This window comes from Pinus tabuliformis, chromosome 3_2 (assembly GCF_031772625.1).
Source record: "Pinus tabuliformis cultivar Carrire ecotype Pingquan chromosome 3_2, CPIR1, whole genome shotgun sequence".
NCBI classification, from domain to species: domain Eukaryota; kingdom Viridiplantae; phylum Streptophyta; class Pinopsida; order Pinales; family Pinaceae; genus Pinus; species Pinus tabuliformis.
The window spans coordinates 724,508,561-724,526,366 of NC_142302.1; the positions used below are offsets into that span (position 1 = coordinate 724,508,561).

Below are 17,806 nucleotides of genomic sequence, written 5' to 3' on the forward strand. Positions count from 1 at the left end.
TGCTGCAGGTGCTCCTCCCAAGTCCTGCTATAGATCAAGATGTCGTCAAAAAACACCAATACAAACCTCCTCAACTGCCCCCAGAACACATGGTTCATACACGACTGGAAGGTGGCAGGTGCGTTGGTCAACCCAAAGGGCATGACCAAAAACTCGAAATGCCCATAATGACATCGGAAGGTCGTCTTGGGGATGTCATGATCCCTCACTCGAATCTAATGGTACCTCAAGCGCAGATCTATCTTAGAGAAGTACTTGGCTCCTCTAAGCTCATCCATCAACTCATCGATGTGCGGGATGGGGTATCGGTTCTTCAACGTCTTCTTGTTTAGCGCCCTATAATCAATGCACATATGCGAGGTTCTGTCCTTCTTCACCAGCACCACTAAAGAAGCAAAGGGGCTGGAACTCGGCCTAATGTGGCCCAACGCCAACAACTCCTTGATGGCCCGCTCAATCTCGTCCTTATAGGCCTTGGGGTGCCTATAAGGGGTGGTAATAACTGCCTGCACACCTGGCTCCAACTCAATGGTGTGCTCGAATCCCCTGTCTGGTGGCTGCCTTGGTGGAATGTCCCTGAACACCACTATCTGTCTAATAGGGCCTGTATGTCCGGGTGTGGTGATTGGGCCTGTCCCCCAGCCTCTGAAATCCTCAACTCTACGACCCACGCTATGTCTCCATGCCTCAAATCTGCCTCCATCCGATGTGCCGAAACTGTCTGCGGAGGATACGAATGCATGCCCCTAAGGACCACCAACTTGCCATCCGGCCCGGTGAACTCCATCTCTAGCTTCCTCCAATTGGTGGTGACTCGGCCAAGGGAGTATAGCCACTGGACACCCATCACTACGTTGGTGTCCAGTACGTCCACTACGAAGAAATGGTTTGTCATCGAGTAGTTCCCCATGGTCACTGTCAAGGCGGGAACATACTGAGTGCATTGCATTGTCCTATCCCCCGGCACCAGAACGGAAAACCCCTCAAACTCTGTTGTGGTGATGCCCCTCCTTTGAACCATCTGAGCATCAATGAAGTTGTGGGTAGCCCCACTATCTACTAGGACTGAGACACATTGCCCCTGCACTGTGCCTCTGATCCTCAGAGTTAGAAATTTGGGGACCCTGCATAAGGAAGCAAGGACTCCCCCAAATGGTGTAAAAGATGCTCCCCCATGTGGTGGTGGTGGTGGTGGTCCCCTCTCTGTCGGACCCTCACTGTCTCCCCCACCATACTCCAGCTCCACATACGAAAGTTGAAAAGAAAAATGAAGCTTGTTTTCCAAATATGGAGAAAACCATTGCATTGGCTCATGGGCATGAAAATCATAGCAAATGGAAAAAAAACAAAGAAACAAAATGTTGGTAGGAAAAGAGGCAAGCAAGAATAACCCTAAATCTATGAAACAATCATTAACATCAGGGTTTTTAAGAACATACCTGTTAATGGAAGAAATGAAGTTTGTCTCACTGTTCTTCAATCTTTGATCCACAAAAAAATCTTGGTGGTGATGATCGTTGTTTGATCCTCAATCCCTCATTGACAACCACCACAAAACTCTTCCCCTTCCTTCTCCAACACTCAAAAACAAAAATGAGGAAAAAAAAGGCAAATTTCCCTTTTTCTAGCCGCGGCCTAGCCTGCCCGGTGATATTTTATATCATCGTGCGATATTTTGCCGAGATATCAACAATATCTTGGAAATATCGCGATATTTTCGAGAGCCATAATATCGCAATATTTTCTTGGCGATATTTCGGCTCGCCAAAAATATCGCGATATTTCCGATATTCAACGATATCTCGCCAATATTATCATCACTGACCTTGATTGTATAGATGTAAGGCAGGAGCAACCATGGAGGCATGAGTTACCCCTTTCCTCGACCTACTTTATCAACACCTCCAGTGCATATTTTACTTCTTTATGAATATGCTTTGATTTGGGTGCATAGCTCAAGAGCCCAACCTTGCATTTGAGAGATTTAGCATTTACTACCCCTTAATGATGAGATGGTTTATTGCTCATCAGGGTTGGGACAATACAAGGGTTCTCTTTTATGGATGGAGCATCAAGTGCTCTAGGAACTGAATGATGGCTAGTGAGGGGGATAGAGCTCATGCTAGGTTTTTCTCCCACATGTTAATTTTTGTCCCAACCATTTTTTGCATTTAATCTTTTTCTTTCATTGTGGCTTTGTTTTGCTTTTACCTTTCTTTTAGTTGTATCAACCTCCAAGGAAATGTTTTTCAGCCCAAATTCAAGGATGAGGATGAGAAGATGATTATCCCATGACCAACGACCACAAGCCCGAAGATTGGATAAGGAATAGAGGGAATGATAAAAAGTGGTAAGTATGGAATATCATGAACATGTTATTTCAATCACAGCCTCCCCAATATTGTCCTTCATATAACCCTAAGGCCTCAGAGGAGGTCCCACTAGACTAGAGTCAAAGCCTAACCTCCCAGGTGAAGTGAGGGAACAATAATACGGTCAAATATTGGTCAATCCTCCGAATCACCCCTTGATTCATATTAGTATGGCCCAAAACATTAAGTAAAAGCAGATAATTACAAAATGGTGAAAGTACTTGCGATGGATGACCCACCTTCCTTCAAGAAGAAATGTCAAATGGGTGAAAGAAATCTAACCAAAACAATATATGGAGGATCTATGGCATCATGTCATGTGTTGATCAATAGGGCTGCTAGTGGGCTAGCTGTCCAAAGAGGAGAAAAATTTCTCCTATGGATTAGACACTTTTTAGTGGGTAACAATACGCATTAACAATGGGCCCTGTTGTCGCACAAATTGTCACGACAACGCTCAGACCGGGGGTTGTCACCCTGATCCCCGATCTCTCCGTTTAAGCCTGTCTCCCGCAGCTAAGGGGGGTAGACCCTATGGGAAAATGGATGACCAACTGTGGACCAGTTGGGTTGGGAGACATGAGGGAAAACAAGCACTTATTTGATTTTATTAAGTTAATAGACTAGTGCCTTATAGAGTTAATGACTGAATGATTATTTATCAAATGCTTGCAGAAATATGAGCTCATTAACAATCATTTACCATCAAATAACTCAAACAAAGGTTAACTTTTGCCAAATGCGAGATAATCGATAAATGCTCAATGTCTTAACAATAATCCAGCAATTAAAATTCGAAAAATTAAACGCTTTAAATAACCACGTAATTTTAATGCTAACCAGAGATCAGATTCATATAACTAATTTTTAAATGATCTTCTAAGCATATTTAACCACATGAAAATGATAAATATCAAAATTTTAGCCTCAGCAGAAAAGATATATAGCAAACATGACAAATCTTTGAGCCAAGACTGAATTTGGCAAAATATTTCCAAATTTTTTGTATTTTCAAACAAGACTAAGCTAAGTAAAGTCTAAGTAAATGAAACTTTAAATATAAAATCTAAATAACATTAAAATCTAAACTAAATTAAAAGAAACCCTTTATGCCTTTTATGCCCTTTTTTTGTTTTTTATTTTTATTTTTTAATTTAAAAGGTTGAAAATAAAAAAAAAAACAAAACAAAACAAAATTTAAGTCCTAATCTAAACTTAAACTAAAGGGACCTTTTTATTTTTTATTTATTTTCTAAACATTTATGATTTTTTATATTTTATAACTTTTTATCTAAAAATGAAATAAAACTAAAATCAAATAAAATCTAATATCTAAAAAAGAAGAAAAACTTTTTATGTCCCCCTTTTTTTATTATTATGAAATTTATTATTAAAAAATAAAAATAAAACAAGACCAAGTTAATCTGAAAAATCGTTTTTTTTTTTAATAAAAAATTAAACAAAACTGAACTCGCTTTATATCTAATGCTAAAACTAATACTAAAATCTAAATTTAAAATAGCCTAACTCTAAACCACATACGCATGCATATAAAAAAAATCAAATTTACGTTCTTTTTTTATTTATTTATTTGTTGGGCAAGTATACGGAAGAGTTTTCGACGGCAAAGACTATGTGAAACTTGAATCGAGGACGTGAAGGGTTTGCAGGTCCGATGGCGTCGAAGGAGGCTGCGGAAGACTACGCGGATTTGTTAACAAGATTACTATGGTAGCGACGGTGAAGGAGAAACTACGGGCAGATGATGGGTAGCTAGGCGCAGCAGCAAAAATGGCAGCTCTTGTGGTGAGGCAATGCGTGAAGGATATGCAAGTAGAAGGAAGTTTTGGAGCTGGCAGCAAGGAAACCGCGTGGATGAGAGGATGGACGCTACATGGGTAATGAAAGATGAATGCAGTAGCTTGGAAAATGGCGGAAGAGGGAGAACGCAAGCTGAGAAGGCTATGTGAGTAGACTCGGGCTGCCAGTGGGAGAAAGGGATTACGTAGAACACATGAGGAGCTTAGGTGATGATGCAGGTGAAAGGGCTGGAAAGAAAACTGCGTGGAGAAGATGGTGGTAATATCTGCGCAGGTCGGTTATGGATGAGTTGAAGGAGGGAGCAGAAATGACTGCGGGAAAAGAACGCAGATTTGGAGCAGCGGATAGAATATGCGATTCGATGAAATTTTATGCATGTCCAGGGCAGTGATGAAAGAGGGAAACGCAGCAGAAAGGCAACACGCAGAAAGCAGGAGGCTTGTTGAACGCAGGGAGAGAGGGAGCTGCGTGGAGTTGCCAGATTGCTGAGAAGAGGGAGAAGAGGCTGCTAGTGGGAAAAAAGATGCGTGGAGGTGAGGCAGCAGTCCCACAACCTGCTTAAAAATATTTTTAAATTTTTTCTGTAAAATGAAACCCCAAGCAACAACAAAGAAATGGCTTGAAAAACCTTGAACCTCTTCAGAAAACTTAAGTTAGAGATCAGCCACTTCAGACTTGTCTGATGAAAACCCCGCAAAAATTTTCAAAATCTGTACCTGCAACCTGCAATGACAAAGAACAAAAAACCCAAAAATAATATGTGCAAGAAACGAAACTGAAAACCCTAACTAAATAATTACAATACTCACAAACTACAGGCTCTAAAATAGCCATATTTCTCGTTATGCCACATAAATATTTTCAGAATTTTAATTTAATGTGAAATGCTTCAGAAAAACCCTGCATGCATTCATAAAAAATTTCAGATGATAAGCCTAGGATCAAAACTGACTGGGCTCTTTTAGAAAACGCAATCCGGGAGCTGGCTGGTTCAGCCGAGAACTTCCCTTAACGCCCAGTAAACTCAAAACTAAGATTTCCTACACAGCTTAAAATCAACCATTAACATAAAGGGAGAAAACAATAGTGAAATCCAGATCAAATGGAGATCTCTGCCATTATATTTCAAAATCTAAACTATCATTCAAACCCCAGAGATTAGACAAGATACATGTGCCTGAATCAATCTTCATCAATCTAAAATCAATAACTGAAAATAAATTATGCAGAAAAATAAAACATCTTACAGCATTTCTAGAAAAGTAACACCAACAAGATTTTTAACCCCAAAGTCTTTCTTTATTGCACAAAAAATGACTACAAGAGAGCTTTCTTTAGCACCAGACTCTCAGATCCAATTTGATCTCAAATGACCCCTAGCACCCTATTTAAAGGAAAATTTCCCAACGGCTAGTTTGAGTGATCCATGTCAAACTAATCTCGACCGTCGATGAGGATCAAGATTTCTTTTAATCTCATCCGTTGAATTTTTAAATTCATTTTAATATATTAAACAATTAAATTTCTACATTTATTTACTCAAAAAATTGACTTTTTTTTCTTTTCTTTTTTTTTCAAGTTTTTATTTATTTTTTAAATTTTATTTTATTTTATTTTATTTTTTTATTTTTTATTATTTATTTAATTTTTTTATTTTTTAGTTTTTTTTATTTTTTTTATTTATTTTATTTTATTTTATTTTTTTATTATTTATATTTTTTATTTTTTATTGTTTTTTTTTTATTTTTTTATTTTTTGAATCCTCGAACTTAGCCTTTGGAAAAATCATCTAGGACCTAGGGATTAGGACTTATGAGGGGATTAAAACATTTTTCTTACCCTCAAGACACTTTACATCATGACTTCTACAATTTTACATCTCAAGGGGAAAACCCATTTGACATAGACCCTCATAGACCACTCAGTTCTGCGACCAAATATAATCTAGCAGATCAACGCACTAGGATTCCCCTAAGATTTTAATGACAAAATCCATTCCAGCTTTGGGGTTAGGCGGAAGGAAAACTCTATCGATCATGGATCGGTGAGACAAAAAACCTTCCGGAACGTAGATTGTCACTAGAAAATTAGGTCCACCTAGGCAAATTACATACATGACTCAAATCTGCTAAGATTATTTACAATTTACACATGCAGACTGGGTTTACAACATAACATGATCAGGTCGATGATGACTGTCGAATGGCACGGCCACGTCAATCAAGCGCTATCCCTTTTGCGAAGAAAAGGGGGTGCACTGCTATGAGTAGTTGAAACATAGTGGTCAACATCTGGCTCCATTTGGGGACATGTTGCTGCACTGTAGGAATGTGAGAATCCAAAATCTGCATCCATGCAACACACAACAAAATATAAGTAGCGTCCGTCCAAAAAATCATCATATAACATAAAGCACATGAAAGATATAAGCTCTTCATTTAGTAACTATCTAGAAAAGTAAATCTAATCCTAAAACAGAAATGAAAATGTTGAAAAAACAAGGAGTAAGATTAGAAATACAGAGGATGCCCCATGGCATCAGATGTGTTAAATATAGTGTATACTGAGCATTTGCCTGCTTTCAAGCAAATCTGTCGGCTGCTTGTTGGATGTGCCATGTCCAATTTTGCATATGGTAGGACTTTTTCCTATCCGAAAATCAAGCTGCTCGCGGCTGTCTGATGCATCAAATCTTTTTCTCATTTTCCTTTTCTTGCGTTTTTTCTTCGTGGCAGGCTGTATTACTGATGATGTGGAACTTTTTGCTTCAAAGCTCTCAGATGAAGTATGTAAGATATGTGTGACATGTCTTTCTTCATTCTGCATCTGCCCTATCAAGGATGATGGACCAATCTCACAGGTGCCATGAGTTATAACTTGATCTTCAATGACTGGTGGATTAACTGTGTGAGCATCAATCTGATTATTAATTTCCCTTTTATCTAGGTCACCTTCAATTATCCACTTTTCAGTGGAATAAAAGACCTCATAAAATGATGGAGCTTGCTGTAACAGATAAGGAGGCTCCTGATCTATTGACGTTCCCTGGTTTCTCTCATCCTCTGACCATTGTTGAAACTTCTGAACTTGTATTTTAATGGCATCTATCTGACTAGAGTGTTCAACCTTCATAGCACTGATTTCCCTGGCATGGTCTTCTTCCATGGTCAATAACTTATTTTGCATAATATTAATTTCCCTATCATGATTAGCTTTCATGGTCGTCATATTTTCCTCTAAGCCTGATAACTTGCTTTGCATAAAACTAATTTCTGTGTCATGATTAGTCTTCATGGCCTCAATTTCTTTAGCATGCTGATTTTGCATGATCTCCATCTCCCTATTACGTTTTTCCAGTTGGGTGCATAAAGCTCTCACATCATTGGCGTAATTAGTTTGATTAATCTTCATACTTTTTACCAGTTGCATTAGTTCTTGTATAATTTGCTTCTGATCTTCCTTTTCATTGTCAACACTATTTTTACAATCTGTCCCTGCTTTTCCACTATCATGGATTTGATCTGCAATGGTACAGGTGGATGGCACATTCTGATATAAAGAATTGTCTTGAAATCTTTCATCGACAGCTGGACCTTTTACAAGATTACTTTCATTCTGTTGCACAATTTTAGGGGCACAAGGCGAGCTATCTGGATCACCATATTTATCTTTAAAAGCATTGACAATGTCTTGTAAAGAAGTGAAAGAATCTTCAGGACAATTATTAAACCAGTTCAAAGCATCACCCTTTAAAGAATGGACAAATAGACGCATTTTGACATCTTCATGATTATATTGAGGAAGTCTACAATATATGATCATTACACAAGTAAACTTGTTTAAATGCTTTCTAACAGCGACTGAATCACCACCTGAGAACAAAAATAATTTAGAAATGGCCTCTTCCAGAAAATCATGGAGATTATCAGTAAAATAACATGGTTTAAACGAATAATCCATGATGAATAACAAGGGACCAAATGGATGATAGAACAAGATCTCTGCTCAAGAAAATCAATAGATGAAAGAAGTGGAGTCGCCACTTGAACAATGAGTCAAATTCTAGGATCCAAAAAGCAACCAACAAGCTGATACGAGAGAGGCTTCTTGTTTGGGAAAAAATAAATGAAAAGAAATGGAGTCGCCACCCAAACAAGAAATTAACTGAAAAGAAGTTGTTGATATGACGAAAGATAAGGTGATGAAAAGATCAAAATGATGACAAAAAATGTTGAATCTGCTAGCTCAAATGAGATATGAGAAAGATGAAAGAATGATGGGAAATGAGAAGATGAATGTCGTTGAAACGCTAGGGACAGAAAAACTCTATCCTCGGCAACAGCGCCAAAAAATGTTGGCGTTGTCGGCTCAAATGAATGATAGAAAGATGAACGATGAATGATGAAAAGTCGTTGAAACACCAAGAATAAAGTATCCCCGGCAACAATGCCAAAAAATGTTGTCGTTGCCGAGCCAGATGAAAAGATAAGAAATGGAAAGGATGATTGTTGTTGAAACGCCGAGAATAAAATGTCCCCGGCAACGGCGCCAAAAAATGTTGTCGCACATATTGTCACGACAACGCTCAGACCGGGGGCTGTCACCCTGATCCCCGATCTCTCCGTTTAAGCCTGTCTCCCGCAATTAAGGGGGGTAGACCCTATGGAAAAATGGATGACCAACTGTGGCCCAGTTGGGTTGGGAGACATGAGGGAAAACAAGCACTTATTTGATTTTATTAAGTTAATAGACCAGTGCCTTATAGAGTTAATGACTGAATGATTATTTATCAAATGCTTGCAGAAATATGAGCTCATTAACAATCATTTACCATCAAATAACTCAAACAAAGGTTAACTTTTGCCAAATGCGAGATAATCGATAAATGCTCAATGTCTTAACAATATTCCAGCAATTAAAATTCGAAAGATTAAACGCTTTAAATAACCACGTAATTTTAAATGCTAACCAGAAATCAGATACATATAGCTAATCTTTAAATGATCTTCTAAGCATATTTAACCACATGAAAATGATAAATATTAAAATTTAAGCCTCAGCAAAAAATATATATGGCAAACATGACGAATCTTTGAGCCAAGACTGAATTTGGCAAAATATTTCCAAGTTTTTTGTATTTTCAAACAAGACTAAGCTAACTAAAGTCTAAGTAAATGAAACTTTAAATATAAAATCTAAATAACATTAAAATCTAAACTAAATTAAAAGAAACCTTTTATGCCTTTTATGCCCTTTTTTTTTTTTTTTTCTTTTTTTAAATTTAAAAGGTTGAAAAAAAAAAAACAAAACAAAACAAAATTTAAGTCCTAATCTAAACTTAAACTAAAGGGACCTTTTCATTTTTTATTTATTTTTTAAACATTTATGATTTTTTATATTTTATAACTTTTTATCTAAAAATGAAATAAAAAACTAAAATCAAATAAAATCTAATATCTAAAAAAGAAGAAAAACTTTTTATGTCCCCATTTTTTTATTATGAAATTTATTATTAAAAAATAAAAATAAAACAAGACCAAGTTAATCTGAAAAATCGTTTTTTTTTTCAATAAAAAATTAAACAAAACTAAACTCGCTTTATATCTAATGCTAAAACTAATACTAAAATCTAAATTTAAAATAGCCTAACTCTAAACCACATACGCATGCATATAAAAAAAATCAAATTTACGTTCTTTTTTTTATTTATTTATTTGCTGGGCAGGTATACGGAAGAGTTTTCGACGGCAAAGACTGCGTGAAACTTGAATGGAGGACGTGAAGGGTTTGCAGGTCCGATGGCGTCGAAGGAGGCTGCGGAAGACTACGCGGATTTGTTAACAAGATTACTATGGTAGCGACGGTGAAGGAGAAACTGCGGGCAGATGATGGGTAGCTAGACGCAGCAGCAAAAATGGCAACTCTTGTGGCGAGGCAATGCGTGAAGGATACGCAAGTAGAAGGAAGTTTTGGAGCTGGCAGCAAGGAAACCGCGTGGATGAGAGGATGGACGCTACATGGGTAATGAAAGATGAATGCAGCAGCTTGGAAAATGGCGGAAGAGGGAGAATGCAAGCTGAGAAGGCTATGTGAGTAGACTCGGGCTGCCAGTGGGAGAAAGGGATTACGTAGAACACATGAGGAGCTTAGGTGATGATGCAGGTGAAAGGGTTGGAAAGAAAATTGCGTGGGGAAGATGGTGGTAATATCTGCGCAGGTCGGTTATGGATGAGTTGAAGGAGGGAGCAGAAATGACTGCAGGAAAAGAACGCAGATTTGGAGCGGCGGATAGGATATGCGATTGGATGAAATTTTATGCACGTTCAGGGCAGTGATGAAAGAGGGAAACGCAGCAGAAAGGCAACACGCAGAAAGCAGGAGGCTTGTTGAACGCAGGGAGAGAGGGAGCTGCGTGGAGTTGCCAGATTGCTGAGAAGAGGGAGAAGAGGCTGCTAGTGGGAAAAAAGTTGCGTGGAGGTGAGGCAGCAATCCCACGACCTGCTTAAAATTATTTTTCATTTTTTTCTATAAAATAAAACCCCAGGCAGCAGCAAAGAAATGGCTTGAAAAACCTTGAACCTCTTCAGAAAACTTAATTTAGAGATCAGCCGCTTCAGACTTGTCTGATGAAAGCCCCGCAAAAATTTTCAAAATCTGTACCTGCAACCTGCAATGACAAAGAACAAAAAACCCAAAAATAATATGTGCAAGAAACGAAACTGAAAACCCTAACTAAATAATTACAATATTCACAAACTGCAGGCTCTAAAAATATTTCTCGTTATGCCACATAAATATTTTCAGAATTTTAATTTAATGTGAGATGCTTCAGAAAAACCCTGTATGCATTCATAAAAAATTTCAGATGATAAGCCTGGGATCAAAATTGGCTGGACTCTTTTAGAAAATGCAATCTGAGAGTTGGTTGGTTCAGCCGAGAACTTCCCTTAACGCCCAGTAAACTCAAAACTAAGATTTCCTACACAGCTTAAAATCAACCATTAACATAAAGGGAGAAAACAATAGTGAAATCCAGATCAAATGGAGATCCCTGCCATTATATTTCAGAATCTAAACTATCATTCAAACCCCAGAGATCAGACAAGATACCTGTCCCTGAATCAATCTTCATCAAGTTGAAATCAATAGCTGAAAATAAAATTATGCAGAAAAATAAAACATCTTACAGCATTTCTAGAAGAGTAACACCAGCAAGATTTTTAACCTGAAAGTCTTTCTTTATTGCACAAAAAATGACTACAAGAGAGCCTTCTTTAGCACCAGACTCTCAGATCCAATCTGATCTCAAATGACCCCTAGCACCCTATTTAAAGAAAAAATTCCCAACGGCTAGTTCGAGTGATCCATGTTAAACTAATCTCGACCGTCGATGAGGATTAAGATTTCTTTTAATCTCATCCGTTGAATTTTTAAATGCATTTTAATATATTAAACAATTAAAATTCTGCATTTATTTACTCAAAAATTTGACTTATTATTATTTTATTATTTTATTTTATTTTTCAAGTTTTTATTTATTTTTTAAATTTTATTTTATTTTATTTTTTATTTTTTATTATTTTTTATTTAATTTTTTAATTTTTTAGTTCTTTTTATTTTTTTTATTTTTTTTTATTTTTTTATTTTTTTATTATTTATATATTTTATTTTTTATTGTTTTTTTATTTTTTTATTTTTTGGATCCTCGAACTTAGCCTTTGGAAAAATCAACTAGGACCTAGGGCTTAGGGCTTAGGACTTATGAGGGGATTAAAACATTTTTCTTACCCTCAAGACACTTTACACCATCATTTCTACAATTTTACATCTCAAGGGGGGAAAACCCATTTGACATAGACCACTCAGTTCGGCGACCAAATATAATTTAACAGATCAACGCACTAGGATTCCCCTAAGATTTTAATGACAAAATCCATTCCGGCTTTGGGGTTAGGCCGAAAGAAAACTCTACCGATCATGGATCGGTGAGACAAAAAACCTTCCGGAACGTAGATTATCACTAGAAAATTAAGTCCACCTAGGCAATTTATATACATGACTCAGATCTGCTAAGATTATTTACAATTTACACATGCAGACTGGGTTTACAACATAACATGATCAGGTCGACGATGACTGTCGAATGGCACGGTCACGTCGATCAAGCGCTATCCCTTTTGCGAAGAAAAGGGGGTGCACTGCTATGGGTATTTGACACATAGTGGTCAACGGGACCACAAGTAGTTAGGGCTTTGCTACTGAAATCTATTTAAATAGTTAGGAAGCTATGGAATGTTTTATAGACTATTGTTATAATTGGAGCTTTGCTTGGTTAAAGGTCACCCCACCTTAAGAGGCAAGTGAATATTGTTTTCTTTCTTCTAATTATCATAATATAAGGATATATTTCACATATTTCATCCTATTGTCTTTTGTATCTGGTTTTCTAATTTTATAATTTCTATGTATTTGGTTTGTATTTCAAGTCTAGGGGTTAGAGTGCATTTTTAAGCAAATTATTAAACTATATCCATAACAAAGTTACATATTGGCTCCCATTCTACAAGACAATGTCAATAAGATGGTATTGACTCAGAACCTTACAACAATGATTGAGAAATTCTCAAAAATGCAACCACAATATTCCAACTTGATGAATCCAGATTTATAGGTAATATAACCATCTGGTATCTTTAGGAGAAGGGTTACCATGGCATAGCTACTGATTGTCTGCAAACTAGAGTTTGAGTGAATTGCTTGAATATCAGAGTAATACATATATGACTTTCTCATGTAACAAAAATAAAACAATTTTATAATATCCTATAGATCCTATTTGATAATATCCACAGTAAATGAGACTGAAAATCACCTGGAAAAGGTAGAACCCTAAGACAATGCCTTGCTTTTCAAACCCTGCACAACCAAAGAGAATATTTCAGGCCATAAAACCATATTTCCTGTCACTCTTCTGCAGCATTAATAAAGAAATGTACAAAAGATCCCAAGTTTTCCATGCTTCAATTGGTGTTAGGTGAAAGGAGGGCATCATGCTTTGCATTTGTAATTCAGAGTACCTCATTTATTTGGGTTTCATAGGCAAAAAAACAAAATATCAAATCATTGGTCATAGCCCACAACATCTTTCTCCTACCAAGCCACATTTAGAAGGGAAAAGTCCCAGTTCTCCAGATACAAAATTATAACATACAATTTGCAAACTAAAAAAGCATTATAAAGATTATCATCATGCATAGGGTTGTCTGCAGGGCAAAGCTTCCAAGAATGTATGTATGAGCTGGCTACAACTCACAAATAATAGCTTGTGCATGATGAAGGAGATATTTTAATGCTCATACTTGGTAATTTAGGAGACAACTTGAACTACCATGAAGATCAAGACAACACAAGGCGAAAAGGTTCCCTGCATATGAAGTAGATATTTTAATGCTCATACTGGGTAATTTAGGAGACAACTACCATAAAGACCAAGACAACGCGAGAGAAAAAGGTTATGTGCATGGGGTTGTCTGCATGGGGAATCTTCCAAGAATCAATGTATGAGCTGCCTACACCTCACTAACAATAGCTTGTGCATGATAAAGTCAATATCTTAATGGTCATACTTGGCAATTTAGCAGACAACTACCATGAAGATCAAGACATTACACGACAAGCAGTTATTAAGCAACCCCTCTTTTCTTCCATGTTTTGGGATGGGAGCGAAGTTCTCACATGCCCAACAGTCTAACCTGCTCTGATACTACTGACATGGAAAGATTACTACAGAACAAATATCCAAGAAGATAAAGATCTAGTCAGATTTAAAAGAAGACCAAACTCATACTTCATGATCAAATCCATATATTATTTCTCCTTTTTCTATGATCTGTTAAATGTTGAAGCTATGCCTCTAGTTAGTTCATCAAAACAGATTTTAGCAAAGATGACTATGCTACTGTCATTTACTCCATTTGCAATTGAATAAGGTTAAAATAAAAAGGGACAGACATGGAAAAATATAACTCAACAGAAAACAAATAACACCCCTGATTTATCATGGAGAAAAGATCAATAAGGGAAAGCTTCAGCAAAAATGAACTGTTTTATTTACAGAAGAAGATTACAAATCCTTGCGCACATTAGCAAACACTTAAAAGGTTTCCTTATTGGGTTTCTGCTCTACTGCCTGGATTAGTGATGAAAAGTTCTCTTTGATTTCCTTCCAAGATGTAACTCCCAAAAAGCCAATCTTATTTTGTCTGTATGCTCTTCTATATAACTATTTGGAGACAGACAAATATGATTACCACCTCATTAAATTCTTTGAACATTATTACTTAAGGTCCAGTTAATCAAATTTGACTCAGTCAAACAATTAAGTGTCGACTATTTTAATCACTTGTTCACTTTATATTAAATGTCCTTAATTCAATCTCCAAGGGGTAACTAATTTGTTTAAGACAGTCAACTTTGATCACTCAAGATCTTTGTTGAAAACATTGGCATCGACAAAAACTGCCAAGCGTATGGAATATAACTTATTGACAACATTAGCAAAAAACGGTAAACTACAGCAAACTTTAAAAAATACAAAATAAATTCATCTTTTAAATATTTTAAATATATAAACCAGCAACATCAAATAAGCTATGTTACCTCCTGGGTTCTCACTTGGTGTAAAAGTCCCTGTTGAGGCAAAATCTAGCAGGGCGTGTGAGGGGACCTGACAAGTGAGGGCTAGAGCCAATGGCAACAATGAGGAAGGATTTCACCTGTCACCTCAGCAATCTTCTTCCTGCTGTTTAGTGGAATTTCACCACAAGGGAGGCTTCCTTGTATTCACCTATAAGGGTATTCTAATTAAAGGGCTCTAGGTGATATGATTGCTCTAGAATCGAATACCTTAAAGATGAAATATGCTCAAATCTTCTTTGTAAAGGAACAAGTATTCTAACCCTACAACAACTAAGGACTACTACAAGTTAGGGTTTATTGATATGCAATGATAAGAAGTATCTAGACATGTAGAAGTCAAAGAAAGGATTCCCTCAATGATTAAAGTCAACAAAGGAATAGGAGAACCCTTAGATAGGCTTCAAGTTGAAGCTTGGCTAGAGTGTAAGCTTTTAATAACAAAAATGAGCTTGGAAAAGATAACATCAGCCCTAATTAGGGAGGTTTCACCACAATTAATGCTACATTTTTTCATTTAAAAGGTTTATGAAGGCAAACCTTTGGTTTTCATCCACAAGCATCCATCCAAACTCAACTCTATGGCAAATCAGCCCTAGAAAAGCCCTAGTGGCTTGCCTTAAAAAAACTAGGAGATGTAAGGGAAAAAAATATTTAGGTTTTGATAGTTTTTTATCAACACCGCCCCAGCCAATACCTAATCCTACTTTGCTAATGAAGTTTCAGACAAATCTTTAAAGGAAGAGGAAAATTGATTGGAGTAGGGGGGAGGAGAATATAGAAAAACCATAGCTATTTTTTTTGTGAGGGGAGAAATTAAATATAAAAGATGCACCCTAGGAGTTTTTCTATATGCTTCAAGGAATAATATTGTTAACATGCAAAATTTCACCAAGATTTCCAATAAACAATATGCATTTAGTCATGGAACATTTATAAACCCTAGCATAAATTCATTCAAATGCAAAATATAGAAAGATCAACAATAAACTTACAAATTCCACCAAGAAAGCCTTCTTTCAATCCCAAAAAGACATCTCCAATGCAAAGATCAATCTCCAAGATGCTCCATAAAAATCACATTTTGCCAAGTAGCAAGTTAGACAAAGGCAATTCACACTCTCTAAGGAGGTTGAATTCACATGCATGTGTGATGATGATCAAATGAAGTGGAGGGAACCTCTATTTATACGAGGTCTATCCCTTCACTTTTACAAAATAATAAAGCCTACAAGCCCTAAAACAAATTTGACTTTGAGAGTTTGACAAGACAAGAGGTTACAAGCCAACCTCATAGCTTAAGAAAATAAAACAATGCCATATCTAAAAGCATGACGTAATTGCCATTTTAAGCAATCAATGCCAGAAGAAGGTGTGAAATGGGCTAAGGAGATGCTCAACCATCATAATCAACTCCAAATGCTGAAGGGAAGCCTCAAGGAGTGCCACAAAGTGCCTCCATGTCCAAAATCCATGCTCTAGGTGCCCTACATCACCCTCTCAAGGGATAGATGGGTGACATCACACTATCTCTCTCTAGCATTGGGGCTCCAAGAATGAGTACAAGTCCTCCCTTTTCATCCTGGAGATGAACATCATTTAAACTCCAGAAGAAGCAATGCCCATCAAATAGTGTAAAGGCCAGCCTAGGGGTGTCCAAAGTCCGTTGGGTATGTTGACCATGCATATGTCAACATTCCCAGGGAGAAGTCTACACAGCAGTGAATAAAAATTTTAAAGTCATTGTCATCATTGTAATCCCAAATTCCGCAATTTTATTGTAAAAATGATTCTAGTATGACTATGAAACCATGTAAAAAAACCTAGGTAAGCCTTTGATTCCAAATCAGCAATAACACTTCAGAAATTCCAACACTTATTACTCTTATAACAGTAGTAAGGAAACCAATTCAAATCATGAAATTCACCAAGCATATGAAACAAAAAAAATTCCAATGATTTGTCAATGTGAAGTTATGAGTTTAGCCCACTTTAGGATGCAATGTTCAGAAAAAATTCAGATTAAACTAACTTATTACAGCAGTGAGAAAGATGTAAGCAGTGATATATCAATGCTACAATAAATATCCAAACATGCCCAAACCTTGAAATTTGCTTGCCCAACTGAAAATTTTGATTTTTAGGGTCTTTAAAGTATGATATTAAAAAATAATCAGTCTAAAAAACTTGTTACAACAGTGCGAAAATCAGAGAACCAGTGAGCGACTAGTGCTTGAACAAATGCACAAAACTTGGAAAAAAATGCAAAAACTGAAATTTTGAAATTTTGAGCCTTTTAGGAGAATTATTCAAAAAAAATCAGATCTGATATATTCAGTTGTGCAGCAAAATTCCAACAAGAAAAAAAAACAGATCTAGGCTAGATAACCAATGCCCAAGTGGCCAAATTTTGATAAGAAATCATTTGCAAATTTTGAGTTATTTTGACCAATTAGATATGGTTTTAGGGCATTTGTATCACTATTATAAGATGAAAATTATAGCAGTAGCAAAACATTGAAAAATTAGGGTTTAGAGACAAAACCCTAGGCACAAGGCCTTGAAGATCCCTTGGTCCAAATTCGCTGAAACCTTAGGATGAAGTTGCCACTTAAAAAATAGAATTTTTGAGGCCCAAAACCTGCAAAACCACCAAGTATTTAGTCCAGAAAATTCAGAGATGGATTTAAGGCAAACTAGGGCTAGGCAAAGGCCAAAGAAGATGATGGAAGGAGGAAGGAGGCAAAGAAAAGGCTGAGAAGGTCAATGGTTGTTGAAGAGGAGGGCAAAGGAAGCAAGAAATTCCCTAGAAAACTTGACGCAGGGAGGAGGACGCCCTCTTAGGGGTCTGGCTAGGGTTAGGAGCCCTTTTAGGGTTGTTGTGGGTCCCACAAGGGCCATGGCCTAGGCAAGGAGGC

At 36.8% G+C, this 17,806-nt stretch overlaps 1 protein-coding gene across 1 annotated transcript in view; it reads right to left on the reverse strand.

Annotated features, from left to right (window-relative positions):
- TSPO (TSPO(outer membrane tryptophan-rich sensory protein)-like protein) overlaps window positions 1–17,806 on the reverse strand; it is a 163,156-nt gene that overhangs the window by 96,972 nt on the left and 48,378 nt on the right. Inside the window, exon 4 of the mRNA XM_089416923.1 lies at window positions 13,066–13,109. Within this exon, the coding sequence (XP_089273049.1) occupies window positions 13,066–13,109 (44 nt within the window). The remainder of the gene's footprint in view (window positions 1–13,065; window positions 13,110–17,806) is intronic.